We start from the raw sequence: 25,696 nt of genomic DNA on the forward strand, positions 1-25,696 counted from the left end.
AAGGTTTTTTTTTTTAATTACTTAAAGTCTGCTCATACAATTTTTTTAAAAAACAAAAGGTTCCACTTCCTCCTAATGGACAGATGCCAGGATTTGGCCTTCTTCCTACACCTCCATTTCCTCCCATGGCTCAGTCCGTGATTCCTCCAACTCCACCCGTGCAGCAGCCTTTCCAAACTTCCTTTCAGGCACAAAGTGAACCACTTACACAAAAGGCACATCAGGTAAAACTTCATTCTCAGATTGTTGATTATCTTTATGGTTCCCTTGATTTATAAGTGGATTGCTGCCTGTTGGCTTGTTATCTTCCATTTTGAATATGAAGAAAGACTGTTACTTTGGGCACAAATTTTCCCTCTCTGTGACCTAAGTTTTTCATTTGGAAAGTGGACATAATACTACAAATTTCCATACAGTTTGTGAGGATTGAGATAAAGTATAGAATGTTTAAACAGTGCCCAATTCACTGCTTTAGGTGATGGTTGGTAAACACAGTATGTAACTTTTACAAAATAATTTCCAGAAGTAGATCAGTATTTCTTCTAATCTTGTAAGCCACTCGTGGCCAGTCATTATTAAACTAGTAATTTGGTCTCAAGTAACCAAAAGAGAACTTTCAGAGCAAGAGATTTGTAATTTAGCATTTTTTAGACTTTTGTCCCGTTTTTTTCTATTTATAATTTCCACTTTCTCTTTTAATGACGGGTTTTATGTTTTGTTTTTCTTTTTAAAGGAAATGGAAGTAGAACAACCTTGTATTCAAGAGGTTAAGCGGCACATGTCCGATAACAGAAAGTCAAGATCTAGATCAGCATCCAGGTAGTTTATAGAAAATGTTAATCCAAATCTGTATGTCTTAGGAGACAGAATTTAAAATCAAGTTGGATTGTTTTCAGATGCCCAGGACTAATAACACTTGGTATGTTTGTATGCATGTGTGGATTGGGGGTAGGAGAAGTATTAATTTTAAAAAACTAAGTCATCTTAACCCACATTTTTTCCCTTTGAGTTGCTTTAATGCCTACTTACAAATATACATGGAATCATAAGATTTATGTATTCAGAGTTCCTTTACCAATTTATCAACCCAAAAAAGTGGAAAGAGAATAAGTAATACTGTAATCAGATTACATGCTTTAATTCCTACAGAAAAGACTTTACTGAGAAGATAGAGACTAGTAGTCAGTATATCTTGGTGATGACATTAGCTTCTTCACTATAAAGATGTCATTTAATATAGTACCAGAGGTATCAAAGATGAGAGGTACTTTTATAAGTTAGCATCCTTATTTATCTCATTTATAATATATATGTGCTTTCTAACTTTGAGCATCTTAAAAATCTTTAAAATGAATTCCCTGCTGTCAAATTCTTACGTACCCAAACATTAAATTACCTAGTTGTATTTTTTCTTTTTCAGATTAACACATGGCTTACGTTTTCTTTTTTATCCCTTGTGTTAATCCATTCTCCCTTGTTCTGAAAATATTAGGTCACCAAAAAGGAGACGATCTCGATCTGGTTCTAGAACTCGAAGGTCTCGTCATCGACGTTCTCGATCTCGGTCCAGAGATAGACGCCGACATTCTCCTAGATCTCGATCCCAAGAAAGAAGGGATCGGGAAAAAGAAAGAGAGCGCCGACAAAAAGGCCTTCCTCAAATCAAACCAGAAACTGCTAGTGGTAAGTGAACATTTATATTCAAATTTCCTGCATTTTTTTTCATGTCATGAGTTTAAAATGTTTTATAACCGTTAGCAAAATACCACTTTATCAGGTCTTACTCGTTTGTGCTTTGGCATATACCCTTGGATTTGCTTTTGTACATTAAGCCAGCTGTAAAGCAGCAATGAGGAGTGAACCAAACTAACGATGAGGAAGTGTGTCTTGAATCGAATGTATGAAATAGAGTCATTAACTAGTTCTCCTACACATGGTGGAAAGGTGGGGGTTTTTTTCCCCCTAGAATAACTAGTGCCCTCTTTTATAAAGATTTATGATTTACAGAATGAATTAGCTTACATTATCTCCTGAATTTCATGATGTGTTTAGAATATGTTTAATAAGATGTGCTAGACATATTCTTGATATAACTCTGTAGCTATTAATGAAATCTTAATTTATAGTATAACTAGGGCATGTATAAAACTTCTGACTCTGCAAGGCTTATTACCGAGGACACAACATGAAACAAAAATCATACACACTCGACAGTTGGAAAGGAACAGCTACATGCTGTGAACAAAAGCACTGAATTGGTTGGTGATCAAGATAGTTGGGATCAAGTCTTAGCTCTTGTGTTCACTTGCCATGGGCGATCTTGGGCAAAATACTGCTTCTCTGGCTCTAGTTTACATAGATGAAATCTTCAGATGTGTCTTCAAAAAGACCAGTTTTTTTTACCAACTCACAGGTGTACCTTTCACTATCCTGGTTCCATTTCTGGAAGTACTACCACAATTTTGTAGAATTTTTTAAATGTATATGGGGTTTTCTACTTAAACTTGTGGTATCATAATTAACTCATGCATATCTTCTTTAATGATTTTTTTCATGTAAAGTACAGTGCTATTCATTTTCGAATGTGTATATTTTTATGATTATAATTTTATTTTAAGTTTGTAGTACTACACTCTGGGTGGGACAGCTGGACAAAAGGACTACTCAGCAGGATGTTGCCAGTCTCTTAGAAGAGTTTGGTCCAATTGAATCAATTAATGTGAGTATTTATTAAATTACTTAATGACAGTAGATAGATGTGATTAAATGTTATTTTATGAAATTAAGGACTTGAAACCTAAGTTAAAATTTGCCCAGGTTTGTAGAAGATGTGGCTAGCGTTCAGGTGTTCTGAGTTCATGTTTAGCATTTAACTACTATTTCTTGGATCACCAAGTTTAATCTAAAACCTTTTTCTAAAAAGGTTTTCTAAAAAAGTCTTTATATAACAAAGCTTGGGGAACTGTAGATTTGTCGATAATTGGAAGTTGAGACCAAACTGGAACCACCAATTTAACAAACTCATTTAATCTCCAGTTATAGAACTCTGGCTCTGGAGGGTGCAGGGGGTTTGAGTTGGGCTTGTTGGAACTGATTACTTAGTATTATATCTTGTTGCTTTTTTATTTTGTTGTTACTATATTTTATAATATTAAAATCTTTTGGAGCAGATGATTCCTCCCAGAGGTTGTGCCTATATTGTTATGGTTCATAGGCAAGATGCTTACCGTGCCCTGCAGAAACTGAGCCGAGGAAACTATAAAGTGAACCAGAAATCCATAAAGGTACTGTTTTATAGTTTATAATTCATTTCTTTTAAAACTTAATATATAATATTATGTGACTTTTTTTAAAAAACTGTAATTTTGGACACTGGGGCATTACAAATGCATCTTTTTTTAAAGAGGTTATCTCCTAAGAGTTAAAATTTTGTATGTTAGGTGCATGGTGGAATTTTTGTCTTTTTTTTTAAAGGTAGGTAAGTTCATCAAGGTATTTACTTGACGCTTTAAATGTAATGTCATTTTGTAAAATATTTTGTCATACAGAAAATTTTGTATTTTTCACATTTTAATTTTAAAGTTTGCCATCTCATCTTAGAACTATGAAAAATACTCACTGAAGATAGAGGAAAAGATATAGGTACATGGGTATTCTTACTCTGAGGGGCCAGAGTCAGTGTTTCCTTAATGTTATAATACCATGTTCTACCCTTGGATTGCACCGCAAAAGGATTTTGTCTGATGTTGAGTAATTCCGAGGTACCCAAGACTTTTAAAAGTGCTCCCCACTTTCTTATGCTGAGTTGTACAGGGAACTTCAGCCTGTCCCTGATAAACTTTTTCCTATTCTCTTAAGTTTTATGCTGCCTGGGTTTGGTGGGTGGTGGATGGTTGGAAGAGTAAGGAAGTGATTGCCAGTCAGATTTCCATCCTAGGAGAAACAAAGTGAGATGGTAGGGTAACCAGTTTCCTAGCACCGAATAAAGTTTTGAGTGAGATCCAGGGATAGCCAGGCCAGATTGCTCCCTTGCTGACCAAGTCTGAGCGATTAGAATCGTGGAGAACAGTTAACTCTCAGTTTATGACATTCTTCTCCCTTCCTTTCTTTTTATATTTTAACAAATGGTGAAATAGATTGCCTGGGCCTTAAACAAAGGAATAAAGGCAGATTATAAGCAGTATTGGGATGTAGAACTTGGTGTTACTTATATTCCGTGGGACAAAGTCAAGCCTGAAGAACTGGAGAGTTTTTGTGAAGGAGGAATGTTGGACAGTGATACACTTAATCCAGGTAAAGCAGTATTTAATTTTTTTAAAAAAATTCATCTGTTTCCTTGGTAGTGCTGTGACAAATGTTTATTCTTTGCCTTAGGATCTGATTTTTGAGATTTTTCAAATACCCACCATGTGGGTGCCAGTCTCTCCATTATAATAAACTGAGGAAACAACAGTGAATAAGACAAATGTGGTCCTTGCCCTTACGCAACTTGGCATTTAGTGGGAGAGATGCAGACACAAATAATTACTGATTGTGGGCTTAATTATTAATTATAGTATTAAGTGGATCTTAGGTAGAATTTTTCACTGTAAAAACCTAACAGATCAAATGAGTCTCAAACTGAACATTGTTAGTAAAGTCCACTGCTTCATAGTAATTTCTTTGAAAATGTTTAAATGTCCAGAGAAGCCATCAAAAGTAAATGTGTAAGACAAGGAGGTGCAGTTATTTGTAGGCTGAATATTAAAAATGCCAGGTTGATAGTGGAATTGTATTGGGAAAAATGGCAGCTTGTGGGGGCATGACCTGAAGACTGATAGATAGCAGGACGAGAGGAGCACAGGGTGGCATGGCAAAATACAGTAAATACTTAAAGCATTAAAGAACTTCAATCAGAAGGGATGATTTGAGAAGCCAGAAGGCAGCGAAACAGTGCTGGACTTTCCCCATACACCACCTCCTCCCTCCTTGGTGCGTAATGCGTTCGCTTAAGGATCAGGCTAGGCTTCTGTTCAGGCAGACAGGTATTGAGGACCTACTATGTGCCAGGCATTCTGGGAGACTTTGGTCCAGGGTAAAAAGAATCCTGCTTCTCCCTCCCAGGGTCTTTAATCCAAACAATACACTTTTGTGGTTAAGAACAGAGACTTTAGAGCCAAATATGCCTGGGTTGAATCCCATCTCTGCCACTACTAGGCATGTGACTTTGGGCAAATTGTCTTTTGTTTTCATCTCTTGAGAAATGGGAATAATAATAGTAGGACCTACTTATAGATGGTACTTATAGATGGTTATGAGAATTAAATAAATATATATATAGCTTAGAACTGTGCCTGGCACGTAAGTAAGCATTCTTTTTGCATGTTTGCTATTGTTAATTTAAATAATTAATGTTTATGAGATTAGCATAGGCGTTTCTTTAATAATAAGAATGCTCTGGTTTTTTGGGGTTTTTTGTTTTTTTAATTTATTTTTGGCTGCGTTGGGTCTTCGTTGCTGAGCGCGGGCTTTTCTCTAGTTCTGGCGAGCAGGGGCTGCTCTTCGTTGTGGTGCACGGGCTTCGCATTGCAGTGGCTTCTCTTGTTGCAGAGCACGGGCTCTAGGCACTCGGGCTTCAGTAGTTGTGGCTCACGGGCTCTAGAGCACACGCTCAGTAGTTGTGGCGTACGGGCTTAGTTGCTCCGTGGCACGTGGGGTCTTCCCAGACCAGGGCTCAAACCCATGTCCCCTGCATTGGCAGGTGGATTCCTAACCACTGCGCCACCAGAGAAGTCCTGCTTTCTGATTTTAATATCAGCGTTTTAAAAATCATTTCTGTGTTTAAAGTTATAAGCTGAAATGTAAGCTTTTGTTAAATTTCTTTAACTCTCATAGATTGGAAGGGAATTCCCAAAAAGCATGAAAATGAAGTTGCTCAAAATGGAGGGGCAGAAACCTCACACACAGAACCAGTATCACCCATACCTAAGCCTTTACCTGTGCCTGTCCCTCCTATTCCTGTTCCTGCACCTATAACAGTACCACCTCCACAGGTAAGACTATTTGGGGCATTGTTTAAACTTTTAAGTGTCTGAAAGATACCTTTCTAAATCTTACTGTAGATGTATGTCTAGATTCATAGTCAAAGACATGAGTGCATAGATGTACATATTAATTTTTTGTGTGTTGGTATGTCAGACCTATTATTTATAAATGCTTTTAAAAACCAGAGTAAATTTCATATTGCCTTGTATCTGTCGAGATTATTCAGTGTCTTACCTCATAACCTTTTTGACTTGAGATGTGATTTTCTTGTTACATGTTAAGAGCTAAGTAAGTAATGTTTTGGTAAAAATTATAAATACTTGACCCATACTTTTATGTATGATCCACTAGATTTTTCTTTTCTTTCAATACCTTCTTTCCTCAATTTCTCACATTAAAACTGAATCAGATAAATCTGAGCTATCACAAAACTGGGTTGCCTAGCTTCTTTATTTTTCTTAGTGTTAGCAGAAAATTACATGCTTTGATACATACTTAGCTGTGATATTTTATAAATGGAGTTCCCAAATTGGCACTCTTTAGCTGACCTTTTGGATATGCCCTTCCAGTGCAGGTTCTAAATAAGATTCAACGAATGTCAGCACTCATTTAAAGAAACCTGACTAATCTCTTAAGATTGATTATTCTTTTTTTTTTTTAACAATAGCTAACATATGTTGGGTATTTATTAAAGTGCCAGGCACTAGCACTTAATATTTATTGACTCTTTAATCCCCATAATTATGTGAGGTTGGCACTTTTCCATTTTACAGATGAGTAAACTGAGGTCTAGGGAGTGTAATGTAAGTAGCTTGCTCAGGGTCACAAAACAACTTGAAAGGGGGGCCAGGCACTTTGACCCTAAGGACCTGTGATCTTGATCACTGTGCAGATTACCAGGTAGCTTTTTTTAAAGTTGTATTTCTCAAACTTATTGACCTAACCATGAGACATTTTTTAATATATTAATATTCTAGCAGAACACCAATATAGGTGCTGGTGAATTACAGTGTGAATTTGCTGTCATAAAGTAGAGAGTAAATATGTGATTTTTGGGAATTCCTTGGTGGTCCAGTGGTTAAGACTCTGTGCTTCCACTGTAGGGGGCACAGGTTTGATCCCTGGTCGGGTAACTAAGATCCCGCATGCCGCACGGTGCGGCCAAATAGAAAAAGGGGAAACTATGTGGTTTCTATTGTTTAGGGGTAGGTGCAGATTACCACCTGTTATCTAATAAGTGTATTCACATAATAAGCACAATTTAGAGATTTCTTTTTTCAACAAGGTATTTTCTTTGTCCCTACACACTATGTGGGTGGGAGGGTGGCTAGGTATGTGGCTTCATTTTCCGTTCTTTCTCTCTAGGTCCCACCACATCAGCCGGGACCTCCTGTGGTTGGTGCTCTCCAGCCACCCACCTTCACGCCTCCTTTGGGAATTCCCCCTCCAGGCTTTGGTCCTGGTGTTCCTCCTCCTCCACCTCCTCCACCATTTTTGCGCCCAGGATTCAACCCAATGCATTTACCACCAGGTACACTAAGTTATTTGAGAAGACATTCTTTTTTTAGAGCCTGAAATAAAGTGACACAACTTCAGTTGACATTATTTTTCTTATTCTAGGTTTTCTTCCTCCTGGACCCCCACCTCCTATAACTCCACCAGTATCCATTCCTCCTCCTCACACTCCACCAATAAACATCCCAAACTGTAAGCATGTTTTTCCTTTGTGTTCACTTGTCCTCTTGGAATTGAGAGTAGGAGGGAGAATGGACCAGTAGTAGGACCTATAGTATGGCAAAAGAATGTTGACCGGGAGATAATTATTTATTCAGCTTCACATGTTGATGTAATTATATTCCTTAGCTACTATCGCTGGTATAAATGAAGACACTACAAAAGACTTATCTATTGGAAATCCCATTCCAACAGTGGTGTCTGGGGCTAGAGGAAACGCCGAGTCTGGTGACAGTGTGAAAATGTATGGTTCTGCTGTGCCACCTGCTGCACCCACGAATCTGCCCACCCCTCCTGTAACCCAGCCTGTTTCACTTCTTGGTAAGTTAAGTTTTTTATCATTAGTTTTCTTTCCCCTGCCCAAGTTAGGCTTTTTATATAAACAATGCTAATTTTGGTAAAATGTTCTCTGAGGCTATTTTTCTTTGAGGAAGATCTTTCTCTTAAATATGTGTACTTTAGTCTTTACCAAGAATATGCTCAAGAGACAGCCTCAAAAATGAAATCATGTTTGTTTGTCTGTCTTGAATAAAAGTTTGGATTTGCACATCTTAATTTGGTATAGCAAAGTGATTAAACTAATCTCTGTAAAAAGGAGTTGGTACATAGTCCATGATTAACAAAACCCCAAACATCGCAGCTTTATAAGAGAGAGCATTTCTTTAACAATGTGGGGTTTTTTCCCGTCTGGATTAATTTTTATACATTTAAAATCCCTGGACTTTGGTAGCATTCTCTGTGGGCTAGCAAAGAAATTATCTTTGATACATTGCAATAAAATGGCTTTGTTACCTGAGTGACAGTTGCACAGCCTGAGGCAATGCTTTTTCCACTGACCCCTCACTTTTCTCCTGCAAGAGTTCATCTGTTGTATTCTTTACCCACAACTCTACTTCTGTGATCCATGGAAGTGTGGTTTAGATTGTCTACATCTTTAAGAGGCCTTACCCTTGCTTGCTTGAATTATAAGTGAATATGTCATATACTTGTTATAGTGACCATCCTATAACAATTAATAAATTGTTGTATTTGAAGTGGTATTGCCAAATATAATTAACACTTGATTCTCCTAATGGATAGTTAATTCATCCTTAGTGTTAGAATATTCTAGTCCTGTGAGCCCATTGTATTTTTCAGAGGTATGTGTGTGCAAATGTTCGCTTTCATAATCTTAGTTTTTTTAAGGAAAGAGCATATTGGTTACTTCTGGGATGTAGGACTGTGGGACATTGGTTTGTGATGTAGGACTTTTACTTTTCACCTACAGCTTTCAGTACTGTTGGAAATTTTCACTTTGTTGCATGTACTACATTTATAATAAAAATCAATTTGTTTTTACATGGCATGCTGTCTTCTGCCCTCTCCAAGACTGAGTTTAGGCTGATAATAAACTTGATTTTTATTTCTTTTAGTACACAGACTGGGTAATGGTAAAAGAGGATTTAGGGTTAAAATTTGTCACAAGTAGTGTAGCAGTAGTCCTCATAATGATGGAAAATGATATGTTTAATAGGGAAGTTGCTTAAGAGGTCTATGCCCTAATGGAAGTCATAGTAGAAGGAACAGTGGGAACAGTGAACTAGTAGCCAGGAAACCTTAATATCTTTGGATCTCAGTTTTGTTATGCTTCTCCTCCCCCCCCCCCATATTTGTAATAAGATGGTTACACAAGAATCACAGAATCTAAGTTGGGTAGAATTTTCTGATCAACCTCTTTCCTCTACCCCACACGCATGCCCCTGATTGTGAATTCTCTTTGAAATGAAGTTTCCTACTCTGGTATCCATGGGTATTAGGCCATCTGAGACTGTTTACAGAATTTCATGCATTTGTGGTTTTTTCTGGTCTTAGTAAATTCACTGAATGAATGAAAAGATTTCATCTCCAAGACTTTAATAACCGCTACTTACGAACAACCTTTAAGAATAAATAACCCAGGGAGTTCCCTGGTGGCCTAGTGGTTAGGATTCTGGGCTTTCACTGCTGTGGCCCGGGTTCAGTCCCTGGTCGGGAAACAGATCCCACAAGCCACACGGCGCAGCCCAAAAAAAAAAAAAAGAATAAATTACCTGCCTTTTATTTAACATTTAGGTCTTGGAAACTCTGCCCTTTATTTCTTATCACTACTGAAATGTATAATTTAAACTCTCAGCCAACATGTGAAACAAAATAAAACACAAATCAAAAGTTGGTGAGCATGAAAAATAAACTTAGTAAGCTAGTCACTGCTAGAAAAATAATTAAATTTCTTAGCATTTATCATTATCTAACATACCTGTTTGGATGTCCATCTCCTCCCACCCCCAAGAATGGAAGCTCCATGAGAGAGGAACATTATTATGTAAGCGGATGGATGGATGGTTTTCAGTGTAGGATTGTTTATACTTCACCTCTGATGATGATCTTTGTAACTTTTAAAGCAAATATAGAAATTGAAGGCTGTTCCAGATCTGGAAAGGTTAAAATATGACATAACATAAAAATGAAAACTGTTTTGTTAAAATAGGCACTTTTAACTAAACTGCAGTAGTTTAGTTGAATCCTGAGAAAGAGAGCCTTCCATTTTCCTTCAATAAGAAATCTTGAAAAGAATATCCCATGAATTTGACCTTTTATAGAAATGAAACTTTTTAGTGTATATGCAAATAAAGGAGGATTTAACCAAAAGGCTAATCACAATTCCATCATTTTGATAAAGGAATATAGTAATTACATGCAATATTGTAGCACTAAAGGATCAGTAAATAGGTTGAATATTGTTGATGTTAACCAAGTTAACAGAATACTAGAACTAAGATGCTTTCAAGTTTTCTCTTGGTGCTCTAATGTTTTCTCTTATGATAATAAAAAGCAATGTTATACTATACAGAAAACTTTAAGCCTAGAAGGTGATACTAAGCTTGTTTCTTCAACTGTGAGAAAAGGAATGAAATGTCACACCGGGGTGTTGTGGTCATTCAGTTGGACTAACATATATAAACAACTGACATGGGGCCTGCCACAGAGCAGGCATTCAGTGAATGGTGGGTGCTTATTACAGGTAAGGAATGTCATAGATGATATTTAGCATACCTAGAGAACAGTACTGGAAATTCTAAAATTATATTACTTACTTGTGATTTATTTTAAACTGTTCTAATTGTCAGCAGAGGAAGCAGCCTTTTTAGGGAAGTATGTATCTTGGCATGGTTGCCTCAGATATTTCATGATATATTAGACCAAGAGATAAGTTCACATGTATTCAAGTTCCATCAGTTGGCTTACTGAGAAAATGTGTGTTAGTCATAGTGGCATTTCATTTAAATAGCACAATATGGTATCTGTATTCTTCCTATTAATGATACTCAAATTGTTTTCTTACAGTGGAAGCTAAATGTATCCTTGAGACTTAACTAGTTCTTAGATCCTAATTTCTGAAATGTGGCAATAATATTTTTAAAGTAGAGGGGCCAAAAAAACATTTCAACAAACAGATCTTCCAAAATTCTATTGTAGGCCCTGGTTATGAAGGAGGTGGTGTGGTGCTTTAAGGATGGCTTGGTGTTAAGAATTTTCTGAATGATCAGACTTAAGTGTGGATGTTAGTTTGGGAGTGCTGACTACCTGTTTCTGGAATTGGGCTGAAGTAGCCCTTGCTACCAGATTTGTAGAGAACTACCTCCATCTTTTAGAGATTTTGATTATTTTAGTAACTGATAATCTGAAAACATAAAACTATTCGATGCACAATAATAACTCATTATCACTTGATTTTAAAGGAATCTGTTCTTAGTACCTCACACTTCAAAATAGCTAGAGCAGTGGTCATTTCATAAAAGCTAAAGGAAACAGTTTACAGTTGTTGACCATTTAGGAGAGAAGGAGTATTAAAGGTGATAGCAATTCAGTACATTCTCTTTACTGTATAAGTGTATGTGTTTACTTTTCCAAACTTTTGTATAACATGTATCTCTAATACAATGTACAGCATATTTTTATTTAAAATTTCATTGTAAATGTGAAATTTGGGTTACTTTGGTGTTCCAAACAATAAAAAAATACACAAAAAAATGTTTGTTTGTGTTACATATCTCTGTTGTGGTACCAGCATATCCATAATGTCTTTTCAAGGAAAAATTAAGCTAAATCGGATTCATTCCTATTGTGGAAAATTAAAGTCTCTTCTCTTGCCCGATACATTTACTCCTTAATTATTATTATACAGAGATTCTCTCCAGTTTTGTCACACTGCTATAGATGATGGTAAAATTTATAAGAATTGGGTATGTGTAAGATTGCTTCTTATTGATAATATTTGTTACCAAATATTTAAAGCAAAAGTCACAGATTGGTAGCCTACAGGCTGACTTGCTAGGCAGTAGTATGATGTATACTTCGTGCTTGATTTTTCACACATCCTTGCCTGGCCTTGATAGGCATTTGATGTTCCAAAATTTGGACACTTCAAGAATTATGTAGACAGAATTGGTTTGTGAATTAAACAGGCGTGTTTGCTTTTATGCAGTAGCTATCTATGATCCTTAAGACTGCCTTGAAGATGAATAATTTTACTATCAAGTTCTGTAATTCCATTTGACTCTTGAACAACGCGGTGATGAGGGCCGCCAACTCACATGCAGTCAAAACTCCATACATAACTTTATAGTTGGCCCTCCATATCCGAGGTCCCACATCTGCAGATTCAACCAACTACGGATCGTGTAGTATATATTTACTGGAAAAAAAAAATCTGTGTATAAGTGGGTCCATACAGTTCAAACTTGTGTTATTCAAGGGTCAACTGTACTTTAAAATTGATATTTGACTTGTGATTTCACTTAGCTTTTAGATTTTTCTGCCTAGAATTTTGATACTTTTATAATTAGTAATTTTTAACACTATAAATTAGAACATTAGAGCACCAAACTACTAGTGTGAATAACATTCAAAGGAAACCTGAAGAAAATTCTCAAAAGTTTTTTTTAATGATAACACCTAATTTTTTAAACACTTTTTGCATTTTAATATTCTTCCTTATTGTCGACTTTGTTATAATATTGGTTATATTAAATTATAACCCAGAGGGGTCTACCAGATGTTTGTTTATCCTATAAAAGTGTTCTTTGAAAACTTTAAAATATTTGAATTGGTACTCTAAATATTGCATTATATTATTCCACTATGTTTCCCAAATACTCATCACAGTGCCTTCAACTTTGTATATAACATTGTTCAATGAATGTTTTAATAGTGATCGATCCACAGCAGATATTTACCTTGGATATCAATTTATGCATGAATACACACCATATTTTCTCAGAAGGCGAAGCACTTCAAACAAAACATGGAGAAGGTCTTGCACGAAAACTTGAAAGCTGCTTATCACATTGTCTCCATCTCTCTCTGCACTTCCTAGGCTGCAGAACTCCAGCCTAAAGAGTCTCTTAAGTTTAAATCTCTGACATCTCTTTGGGCCTGAGGAAGGTGGGAGGGGCAGAAACTCTGGGCTCTAGATTGCTTTTGGTAGACAAAGATAATGCTGTGAAGAATTTCAGGTAAGATTTTTTCCAGCTAACATTGAAAATAAAATTTCCTATGGATGATCTCATTCAGTGATGGATTACCAGTATATCCCAAGCTTCTTGACTCTAATAGTACAGGTCTTAACTCGAAGTCACAGCTGTTATACTTTGCCAGTTACAATAAAATAGCAATTCATATGCAAACAAATTCTAAAAAAAAGACTATAAATGAGCTATAGGGAAATTGACCAAACCTTATTGTACGTTATTTTGCAGAAAATCCAAGGCGTCATTTTAAAGAGACAGTGGTCTCTGATTCTTCATTTGAAATTATGGTTTTCATGTATTAGATTTTATCAAAACATAATGTACCCCATGCTAAAAATAGATACACATCTTAGTCTGCCTGCGCTATATGTTATTGAAAACTCAAATTTCTTTTAGCAGTCTCTTGCTACCATTCTAAGAACGATTTATTTTTGGTATAGTAATGTATAATGCAATCTAAAATGTGCTCTCTCTCATTCTTTGAAAACTAGCTCCGCATTTTTCCATTCTCCCCTTCTCCCAACAGTGCCTCCTATAAGAAACACCTGGGAGTCTTTTCGAAATAATTAGGGCCTAAATGTTGTTAACTGGTGAATCTAGGTGAAGGAAATACATGTATGGGTTGTACTGTTATTTAAATTTTCTGAAGGTTTGTAGTTTAAAAAAAAAACACTTTTAATGATTAAACAAATACATATATATATATGCCTTGGGGCTCTCAGGGCATTGGTGGGAGAGATGAGATAAGAGTGGCTGGTATATCTTTTTCCTTGTATGAACAAATTTTGAGTTAGGTCCATGCACAATGCCACAGTGACCTTCATTCGTTTGGAATCAAGAAAAGGTGGAACTGCGACTAGGAGCGGAAAAGGAGGTTGTGAAAGAACGTTGCAGCTTTTCTCAAAATTTCAGATATTCATAGGTTTACAATGGAAAGAGACTCACCGCCCTGGGGGAGAGACCTGGACCTTGTAGCCAATGCTTTTGCCCCCTGAGAGGTATCTTGTTGATGAGTTTAGTCATCCCTTACGCCACCACCATTCATTCATTCATACGTTCAACATGTGTTTACTCCAGTACCTACTGTGTGCCAGGCACCCTTCTGGGTACTAGAGATCCCTGAATGACAAGACAAGGCCTGTCTTCCTGGAGCTTACATTCTAGGGGGGACTTAGATAGTAATAATTTCACATGAAGCTATTCCTATGAAGAGAGTAAAGCAGAGAACGGGATTGGAGGAATGTCGTGTGAGATGCACTCTTAAATAGGATGGCCAAGGAAGGCTTCTAAGGAGGTGATACAGAGAAATAATAGAGGAAAGAGCCATATAGACACAGGGAAAACATCTCGTTTAGAGAGGAGAACAGAAGGGGAGCTTGGACTGAGAACAAACTTGGCTTGTTGGAGGGACTATAGTGGGCTGTTAGGGTTGAGCAGTGTGATCACAAGGAAGAGCCGCAGGTGATGAGTTCAGAGCTGGTCGTCAGGGGCCAGTCAGAGTGTACAACAAGTACAGATTTAAACACTTTAAATCTGGTTTCCATTTTTCAAAGGATTAAGGATGGCTGTTCTGTAGAAAGCAAACTATAGGAGTTGGTAAGGGTGGAAAGAGGAGACTGGTTGGGATGCCATTGGAGTAGATGAGATTAGAGTGCTAACAGCTTGCACTAGGATGGCACAGCAGAGGTAACAAGCATTTGGAGTCTGAACTTATTTTGAAGATACAGCCTTCAGAATGGCCTTATTATATATGTGAGAGAACGGAGTCAAGAACGACTATGGTTTTGACCTGAGCAATTTAGTTGAGTGTAATTGCCATTCCTCAGATGGGCAAATCTCAAAGAGGAGTGGGTTTAGGATGAGGATGTCAAGATAAATGTTGGATGTTTTAACTTTGACATTCAGGTGCAGGTGACAGCTAAACAACTGGTAAATAAAGTCTAAAGATGTAAATTCTGGTGTAATCAGCAAATATAAATAATATTTACAGCCACCAGAGTCTGTGAGATTACCTAGGGAGGGAATGTAGTGAGAGGGATGAGCCCAGGAAAACGTCAGCATTTAGCAGTTGAAAATATGAAACGGAGGACTAAGACATGATGGGAACTCTTCCAAGGAGTTTGTATATATATCAATCAGTTAAGCCTTACAGTTCTTTGAAGTCAACACAGTTATCCCCATTTTGTAGATGGGGAATCAGAGGCATAAAGAGATGAAGTGACCTGCCCAAGGTCACAGCTCCATTTGGCAGCACCTAGAATTCAAGGTACCCTTATTCCAACACCTGTGCTTTTTAACCACTGTCCTCTACTGTTCCATCCAGCAAAGGATACTGAGAAGGTGCAGCTAGAGGGCTAGGAAACAAAAGTAGAGGAAGGTATTCTGGAAGCCCAGTAAAGAAAGTTCCTAGGAAGGAGGGAGAGATCAACTATCAGATGCCATTTTTGGGCCAAAGAAGAGTGCTGAGACTTGCTGACGGGATTTATCAAAATGAAGGCTTCTGGATGACCTTGAGAAATGTGGTTTTATTGGAGTGACGGGTTCAAAAGCCTATGTAAGTATATATAGATAGGGCCAGGAGAGAATGAGAGATACAAGAAATGGATACAATGATTTTGGACATCTCTCTGAGGAGATATGCTATATAGGGGAACAGTAAAACGGGGGTGAGCTGAAGGGAGATATAATGTGAGGGCAGTTCTTCCGTGTTTATTTCTAAAAACTCTAGCATGTTCATTATTGGAAAACCCAGTAGAGGGGAAATTTTTGTTGCAAGAAAGAGGAGATATTTGCTAGGTTGATACTCTTACGTAGGTGAGGGTATGGATTCAGAGTTTGAACGTGGGGCACAGATGTTCACAGAGTAGTACGGATACAGGTGCAGGTAAATCGGTAGATTTGGTGGTAGGTAGGTGGATTAACAAAGCCTTTCTAAATGCCTCTTTTTTTAAAATATACCAACTAGGATAAATAAAACGTGGTATTTCCATTTAACAATACTTGATAATGAAAAGAAATGAAGTACTTATACATGCTACAATACAGATGGGCCTTGCAAAGATACGCTAAGTGAAAGAAGCCAGTCACAAAGGGTCACATATTGTATGATTCCACATTTATGAAATGTCCAGAATAGGCAAGTCCATAGAGACAGAAAATAAAATGTATGGTTGCCTGGGGGTTGGGGTGGAGTTGGGGGGAAACAGGAAATGATGGTTAATGGATACAGGGTTTCTTTTGAGGTGATGAAAATGTTCTAAAATTTATTTCGATGGTTGCCCAACTCTAAATATATTAAAAAAAACATTGAATTACACCCTTTATGTGGGTGAATTGTAGGCTATGTGAACTTTACCTCCCAGAAGCTATATAAAACCAGCTAAGAATAGATAGGATTAAGGAGAAACAGGAACATGTGAAATAGATATCTAGAAACATAAGAATGTGAATTGAGTAGGGAAATTAGAATTGCTGGCCAGGATTAAGGGAGCACTTGTGGTTGTAGTTATAAATAAAATGAGACCAGTCAGCATGTTGGAGGTGGTGCCCAGCCATATTCAGGTGCAGGTTAGGTAGAAGAGTTGCATTTAAAACCAGTGTTGAGGTTTTTCCAGGCAACATGGTAAGGGAGAACCATGGACTCCGAGACAGGTAAGGAGGGAAGTAAAGATGTGAAGGGCACTGGGGACGTGATCCTAGTGGGATTGAAGGTTGTTCTGGGAAAGAGGGTCAGAGAGTGGGGTACTTGAAAATGAGAATTCAGAAGTGATAAAGTTACTTGTAATGAAAGGTCCAGGACTTCTAGAGGCATTGGCTGTGGTAGAATGGAAGACAAGATGATGGGCGGAGAAGAGGTAGAAGAACCGCCTTTTCTACTGATTTGCCTTTTCAGGTGTTCTCTCTGCCCTTCCTCCTGCTCTCCCTTTCGTTTCTCACATAGCAAATCCTTGCTTTTTTTTTTTTTTTTTTGAAAGATCCAACTTAAATTTACATCCTCCATGAAAGTGTTCAACTAACATTCTCCTGACATGTCATGGTCCACACTGGTCTCCAGTCATGATATCAGCCTTCCCTTCCTTCCCCACCCCTTTAATCTTTTAACATACCTGTTTTTTTTTTTTTTTTTTTTTTTAAACATAGTAACAATGTCTGGAGATGCCAATGTGAGGTTTACATCACCATTTTTTTTTATTATTAATTAATTTATTTATTTATTTTTGGCTGTGTTGGGTCTTTGTTTCTGTGCGAGGGCTTTCTCTCGTTGCGGCAAGCGGGGGCCACTCTTCATCGCGGTGCGCGGGCCTCTCACTGTCGCGGCCTCTCTTGTTGCGGAGCACAGGCTCCAGACCCGCAGGCTCAGTAGTTGTGGCTCACGGGCCTAATTGCTCCGCGGCATGTGGGATCTTCCCAGACCAGGGCTCGAACCCGTGTCCCCTGCATCGGCAGGCAGACTCTCAACCACTGCGCCACCAGGGAAGCCCAACATACCTGTTCTTTATTTCCCATAATTACCAACGTCTTTGCTATAGAAAGCACTGGCACCTCCCCTTTAATCTTGATTTTTACTTTTTAATTGTGAAAGTGGATTTTTTTGATTCATCATAGGAAATAGCCTTGGTTATTTAAACTGCAGTGTATTTCTTACACTTCTTGAATTTAAATAGAGACATTTGGGGCTGTCGCTTTTTTCGTCTGCCTTAAAATCTTGCTGTATAGGAAATGTGGAGTCTTCTGTCTATAGTGTGAGTTTCCCCAGGTCTGAACTCTTCCCTTTTTTGTCTCATCCATGTTCTGGATAAGTTAACACCATGGCTCTTCTGAGCTCTGTACATCTAATCAATCACTTCAGCACATTTCCACCAGGTGTAGCCTAGGCCCCTCCAGCTCTCAGTATTAACATGTGAAATTTGTTGTCTGTCTCCAAAAATGGCTTCTCTTTCCAAATTCCTGCGTTGAGTTGATGCCTTCATCCACCCACTCATTCGAAGCAGGGAGCTATGTTCCTCCATCTCTTATATTCTGCCGGTCCTGCCTACTAAAGGGCTGAAACCTGTTCTTCGTCTCTCGCACCTCGTTCAGTTGTCTCTCACCTCTCTTCCCTAGATTCTTGGCATAAAAGCCTAACTACTCTTCAGTGTCCTCTGCCTCCTTGCTTTCCTGTATACTATTTGCTGGAGGGGTCTTTCAGAAATGCACATGAGGATCATCCCTGCTAAAAATTCCTCCATGGTTTTCCCACCACTCTAGATCAAAGTCCAGGTTCCTTTTCATGGCATATAAGACCTGGATTGCCCTGGCCTAACTGTCCAGCCTCACAAACCTCATTTTTTTCTTTTGTAATTGGTAGCAATCTGTATTCATACAGATTCTTTCTAGCTGCTTCAATAATAAACCTCAGCTTTTCTCTCCTTGATTTTCATCAAAAGACATTCTGTTGCAATTCTCAGAACAACACACTTTACTGCTTCACTTTGCTAATAATAATAGGCCTTTCCAGAAGCCGCTGTTCTCTTTAACCAGTAATGTCCTTCCTTACATTGGCCTTGAATGTTCTCCCTTTCCTTTGGGACCCAATTCAGACATTCGCCGGGACTCCTGCTCAGATTCACACACACTGACTTTGTCAGTTCCACCTTTGTCACCATAATAGTGTGTGCCACCTCCTATAGCAGTTGACATTTGTCTGTTTCTACTAGGTTACGTCCTGTTTGAAGGAAAAGATTATTATTTTTTTTAATCTTTATATCCCCAGCACGTTAAATGTGTTCATAATGTAAAGCTTAGATGTTCAACATATGTATGAGTAAATGAATTTTTTTAAGTTTGTAACTCTAGAAGACTTGTCAGGTATTTCACGTCATACTTCCAAATAAAATGAATAATTGCTTTGAATGTCCTTTAGACTTGGGTAACTCACTGTGTATTCCATTGGTATATGCATCATGACAGCTTTCCTAATAAAAATGAAATTCAGCTCTTATGCCTACCAAGGGCTTATGCCACCTGACATATTTTTTAATTAAATATAACTGTTATTATAAAAGCAGTACTTTTTTGTTCACTGCAAAACAACAGATGAGAAAAAAATACCTAATTCTACCACTTCTGTGGTCTGAAGGCCAACATTTGGAGCCGTGGGAATTCTGTTGGGGGAATCTGTAAACTTTGTTGGTCCGTAAAGGGTTAAAAGGAAATGAGCTTATTTACAAAAGAGGGAAAGAATTTGAGTGAATAATATTTTAAGTAAATCCCAAATATAAATATCCACATATATGGAATAGATGAATTAGGCTATGTTTTTCTCTTTATAAAAAATGTGCTTTGTAGGAGTTTTAAATATATGGGTACTGTAAAAGTTAACCCTGTTAAATCAACCTGTATGTACCCTCAAATGCATGTTATAAAAAAACTTAGAGATGTGCTGATAGGGATCGGTTTATATTTTATAAAGAATCATTGCCCATTTGCTCTCTTCTGTACAAGATTGTGGTTGGCCTTGCTTCCTTTGGCTTCCTGTCAGATTGGTAGCTGAGGAAGCCATCATTATGGGGAAATCAGGAATAGGACCTTCCCATTGTCCTGCAAAGGTCTGTTTCCTCTTAAAGGTTCATCTGAACTTAATTCTTTTGTTACAATAAGATGCTTTGAACCCCTCCCCCACTTTTCTAGTGTTATTTAAAAACTTGCTTTTGGCCCCTTGAGCATAGAGTTAGGCACTGGAATGTGCCACAGCAAGTCTTTAACAGTAAACATTTACCGTTTTCATCCTTGAGTAAAGCTGGTGGGAAAGTAAAGTTTGAATTTTTGAAGTGCTTCTCTATATGATGACTCTATTGAAGGAGGCTGTACATGGGTGCGCACATTTTATGTTGCTTGTTTTGAGTTGAAGTCCACAAATGTTGCGGCTCTAAGATTTCTTTAAAAAGTGGGAGCAAGGACATATCTTAGGTGCCTTGTTGTCCCCTGTATGGTATGTACTCAATATATGTTCACTAAATGATATGAAGAATGTTAGTTTGCCATGAATTTTATATCAGTCTGAGATAATAGTATAAGCTCTGTAATATGTTCATTGTCTGGGATTTCCTAAGGAGAGTGTAAAGAGTCTGTGGGGTCTTTGCCTTGTTCATCCAATTCATCATTTCTGGCTTTTCACTATGGTAATTAGCATTTCTCAACTTTAGGCCTGACATATGGAAGCATAATTTTTTCCCAGTTACCAAAGTGCTTGACTCTAAACAGTGGTGGATACTGGGGGACCAGGAGAGGCCAGTAAGATCTCAATGATCAGAAAAGAAAACTGTTGTGTTTTTGCAAAGTGAAATATTTAGTGTTAGGATACTTATCATCTGTCAAAATAGATGTGTAGAATAATAATTTCAGCACTTAACTGTGTGCCAAGCTCTGAGCTCATGCTTATGTACTTTATCCCATTTAATCTCAACAAGAGGCAGATATTATTTTCCCCATTTCTGAGGCATGTGTCCAAGGTTGCTCCTCTGTGAGATCCTTTTCACTGAATGTATTTCTCTTGAAGCATTTAAAAGAAAGTACTCTCTTTAAGTACCAAAGCGGTGAGTCTTCATGTTAAGAGTTATAAACTGATACACATACATTTTCCCGTCTACTCTATTTAGTGCCTAAGTCTGACAGAGTAGTATTGGACCATATGTCCTGAGGAACAAAAACTGAAGTAGAAATTCTTGTCTATCATATTAGTATTAATTGTTTATGCAGAAAATCTAGGAGCAAATAGGACTTGTTAAATGTTTGCTGAAGTGAGTGGAAGTGATTGAAACTGTAAACATAAAATAATATGATGCTGGGGACAAAAAGATGAAGAAGTATTGGGTTTGCTCTCTGGTGGGTTTTCTGTCAGTGTCACGCAAGCATTTTTCTCACCATTGCCAGTTGATGGTCATAACCCACAACTTGCTCAAAGGCATTTCTGCAATACATGGGTAAATGGCACATTCTGACAATATCTGGAACATTTTCCTTTATTAGAATAACTCTTGTTGGTCATAGTATTTGCCTTGTGATGTTTATATTTGCAGAGAAATAAATTGAGAGAGACCATGATACCTGTTACTTAAGTTGTGAACCACACAGATCCTCCTTTTCCATGTTATTATAAATGATGGGTTGAATTTGCTTGACTCTTAAAGCATAAGCAAACCCTCCTGGAAATGGGAAATAAAGTAAGTCATTGTCACTTTCAGCAGCAGCACTAACTTTATCAGTTTTGCCACCTTTGGGAAAGTGAATAGAAGGTGACTGGCTGAGCACTCAGCATTGTTCAGCAGTCATTTCGGCATAGCAGTTTACACGTTATGCCGTGCTTTGAAGAGGGACTTGTAAAAATAAACTCTACGTTTGTGTATGGATCTTTATAAACATTAAAGTAATGCTTACTGCATGATAACTGCACAAAGCATTTTCATGATACAGAATCAAAGAAACCTCCCTCTTCACTGGATATTCTGGGTCATTGATCCCACTTTTTCCTAGTAAAAAGTCAAATTAAGACTTAGAGTAAGAAGTTTTCTTCTAAGAGTACACCTGAAATAACCTTCAGTTGGGTCAAATAGTTCAGTTCTTTATCTCATTAGTTCAGTTCTTTTATCTCAGCGCACATGTGTTTCTCAAGTATCTTGAGTGGTAAACAGCTATTAGTCAAGGCTATACAAGGAGATTCTGACATACTCTTTCCAAAATTTGCTATATAGCAATTTCTTTTTGCAGCTTATTTTGACCTGTACCTATATTAGGTAGATGTGTATACATAGTATGTATCTCCAGGACTGCTTGCCCTGGGTTGTTACTGGGCCCTCACATTTTTCTGCTAGGTAGGCAGGCAAACAGTATGAGATTTGAAGGTTTGGGGTTGAATTTCATTTTGCTTCAAGCTCCACAGGAAATAATTGAAAACAGAATATGCTGTCTTCTATGTTATTTTATTTACACTTTAATTTTTATTGCCTTGCAGGTACTCAAGGAGTTGCACCTGGCCCTGTAATTGGGCTCCAAGCCCCATCCACTGGTCTTCTTGGTGCCCGACCCGGCCTGATCCCACTCCAGCGCCCGCCAGGAATGCCTCCGCCTCACCTGCCACGCTTTCCTCTGATGCCGCCTCGTCCCATGCCTCCGCATATGATGCATAGAGGTCCGCCACCAGGCCCCGGGGGCTTTGGGATGCCGCCGCCTCATGGAATGAAAGGTCCCTTTCCTCCCCATGGCCCCTTTGTCCGGCCCGGTGGAGTGCCAGGGCTCGGGGGCCCAGGGCCAGGCCCAGGGGGTCCCGAGGACAGAGACGGAAGGCAGCCGCCGCCGCAGCAGCAGCCGCCGCCGGCACCGCAGCCACAGCAACAGCCGCCGACGCAGCCATCGCAGCCGCAGCCGCCGACGCAGCCACAGCCGTTTAGAAACGATAACAGGCAGCAGTTCACTTCAGGTAGAGACCAAGAAAGGTTTGGAAGAAGATCTTTTGGAAATAGGGTGGAAAATGACCGGGAACGGTATGGGAACCGTAATGATGATAGAGAGAATAGTAATCGTGAAAGGAGAGAGTGGGGAAGAAGGAGCCCTGACCGGGACAGGCACAGAGACTTGGAAGAGAGGAATAGACGCTCTAGTGGGCATCGGGACAGAGAGAGAGATTCTAGAGATAGAGAGTCTCGTAGAGAGAAGGAGGAAAACCGAGGCAAGGAGAAGCCTGAGGTGACAGACAGGGCAGGCGGTAACAAAACCGCTGAACCTCCCATTAGTCAAGTGGGAAATGTAGACACTGTTTCAGAACTTGATAAGGGGGAGTGTGAGTCTGCAGTTGTAAAACCTTCCGAAGAGTTACCTGCCGAGGCTACCTCATCCGTTGAACCTGAAAAGGATTCTGGCTCAGCAGCCGAGGCTCCTCGTTAGAGACTGGAATTTGTCCACATGTGACAGTGACACTTCCTGGAGTGTAGAGCTTGAAGTGTACAGATGCTGTATTATACTTGCTCCTGCTATATCACAGCCCCGCGGTAGTTGGTGGGGAATTGTAAGCAATTTGATTGCTTCCCTTCTATTTAAAAATAGCCACAAAATAACAAAAAATACTGAAAATATGAATAAATATTACCCTTTTTGCTGTAACTTTTTAAAAGTTTTGACTTTAAAAAGTTTACAAATCGTAATTAGAAGTGCTCTCTATTTTTTTTTTTTTAATTTAAGACAAGGTAACGGTGAAAGCTCCTCAAAAACAATAGGGATGTTTTTAATAAACTCTATTTTCGTAACAAACTTTAATGTGTGCTATTCTTCCTACACTGCATTAAGGTGGAAAAGGATTGTTCACCATCAAAGTTTGAGCTGTTAATACTGTGTTGGAGTCTAAATTAGACTTGTATATTTGATGGAAATAGACATCTTTATGTAGTTATTCTCAAACACTTCATTTGTAATATTTTTTATTTTTAGCATTTCAATCATAAGGCAAAGGTTAATGGTTTTAATGTTAACTGAAAAGCTTGTTTTGGAATTCAGTCAAGGTCTTTTTTTGCCATTGGCTTTGTGGTAAATGTTGCCCTAAATAATTGTAAAAAAATTTTTTTGCTGGGGGGAAAAACTGGACCCCAGCATTACCCGTTGTACTATAAATTATCTGATTGCCTGGGTATTACTTATTTAGAAGGTTGGGTGTTTTTCTTAACCATCCCATTAAATTCTTCAGAAGGGTGAAAGAAATATCAAGGTTAGTATTTGCAACCTAAAAGCTTTTTGTCTTATCTGTTTAAGGACTTAAATGCAACCTATTGTTTCTACAAGCCTTGCCTGTTGCCTTTCTTTACCATTTTTTAAAGTCCCCTGCTGGGCAGAGGTAAACCGAACTTTTTGCCACTTACAAAGTACTTTCTCTCTTTTCCTTAAAATTGTTGGGTTAACTAGGAAAAATAGTTGTAGGTTATCCAAGAGCTATTACATGAAGACATCCAAAGCCAAATCAAACCTATACCTGAAATAGTACAGAAAAGCAGTTACATAAAGCTGCTTACCTAGTGTTAAGGAAAAGACCGTTAACATCATAATCCAAGTATTTACGGCCTTGAAGCTTTTTTTCTTCTTAAATCATATTTTTAAACTGTCCTAGTTTCAGTGTGCGGAGCAGATTTTTTTTCTTTACCCTCATCCCCAGGCGAAGCTGCTTTATTACTTTGGTTTTGAGTTTTCTGCAGCAAGACCTTTGTTTTGATGGGGGAAAATGTATTTATCTAGGGCAATGTTCTTGAGTCCCTGCCTTTGGAAAGTAAGAGAAAATCCAGTTTCATATATGCAGACTTGAGTTATAAAATTTATCCTCAGTTTTATGCTGGCCCACTGAGAAGTTTAAAAGTCCCAGGTGAAACTGCTTTTGGAAATAAATATACACCTGATTGATTAGTGTTCAGATTTCAAGGACTCGCAGCCCTGTATTCCCAATTGAAAGTACTAAGGTCACCCTATTTGCACATGACAAAACCCCAAAAGTACCAAGTGGTAGTAATTACACTTGAGGCTTTAAAGGACACAAGCAAGTCCTGTATTTGAGTCTTATCCCATTTATGTAACAAAACTGTACATTATGAAATCTGTTAGTGTTTGTTTTTAAATCCCCTACCTGATGGTAGTTGTAACCATTATTGTGAGCATTCTGTTATCACCAATTTCAAACTTTGAAAACAAACACTACAAATTCTTACTCTAAATTAGCTTTTCCTCTCCTAAGTGATCTTCGCTTGATAAAGTCCATCATATAATTTATGACCAACCAAAACTGTTGCTTATCTGGCTTCTCTATCAGAAGTAATATTCCATAATTTTCAATTAATAAACAACTATAACCCACAGTCAAACCTGAGTTAGATTAACACTTCACTTAAAAGCATTCTCTTACAGGTACATATTTCCATTAAGAGAAAGACTTGAGTTCACTAACTGCGTGTGTCAGTTCTTGTATTTAAACAAACAGTCAGAACCCACAATCAAACATTTCTTTGCTTCCACCTTACAGTGGCATAATGATTTCTTTAAGGAGCTTATCTGAAAGCAGATTGTGCCAACCTCTACTTTTATTATAAACTAAAAGTTCACGGTTCTACAAAAATGGAGTATGCGCTATTTGACAGGTAGGTAAGTCTTCTCAGCTATCTGAGGCTCTAACTAACTTGCCATTCACAATTTCACTGAAAGTTATCAAAGGGCTCTCTTCAACCATAACATCTACTTTTTAAAATAAAGGTACCACTTTAATTTTCCTAAAGCTAACAAAGGATAGCCTATTTGTCTGAGATTAAAGTTCAGCTTAGTCTTAGCTAAATGTACCAGTTGCTAAAATTTTAAACATTTTGATCTCATTTAAAACAAACACTTTC

General features: G+C 38.0%; 1 protein-coding gene across 3 annotated transcripts in view; it reads left to right on the forward strand.

The window, feature by feature from the left end:
• The window catches only part of SCAF4 (SR-related CTD associated factor 4), a 56,835-nt gene extending 33,247 nt beyond the window's left edge, over window positions 1–23,588 (forward strand). For 2 of the 3 annotated variants that reach the window (XM_082393666.1, XM_082393667.1), the window contains exons 10-20: window positions 60–224; window positions 734–819; window positions 1,493–1,683; window positions 2,619–2,719; window positions 3,171–3,284; window positions 4,137–4,293; window positions 5,875–6,032; window positions 7,390–7,555; window positions 7,645–7,731; window positions 7,888–8,079; window positions 22,297–23,588. In XM_082393666.1, the coding sequence (XP_082249792.1) occupies window positions 60–224; window positions 734–819; window positions 1,493–1,683; window positions 2,619–2,719; window positions 3,171–3,284; window positions 4,137–4,293; window positions 5,875–6,032; window positions 7,390–7,555; window positions 7,645–7,731; window positions 7,888–8,079; window positions 22,297–23,225 (2,346 nt within the window). In that variant the 3' untranslated portion in view covers window positions 23,226–23,588. The remainder of the gene's footprint in view (window positions 1–59; window positions 225–733; window positions 820–1,492; window positions 1,684–2,618; window positions 2,720–3,170; window positions 3,285–4,136; window positions 4,294–5,874; window positions 6,033–7,389; window positions 7,556–7,644; window positions 7,732–7,887; window positions 8,080–22,296) is intronic. The other variant, XM_082393668.1, reaches the window with a different exon arrangement.
• Window positions 23,589–25,696: the final 2,108 nt, after the last annotated feature.

This window comes from Balaenoptera borealis (genome assembly GCF_965194805.1).
Source record: "Balaenoptera borealis genome assembly, chromosome: 5".
Lineage (NCBI taxonomy): Eukaryota > Metazoa > Chordata > Mammalia > Artiodactyla > Balaenopteridae > Balaenoptera > Balaenoptera borealis.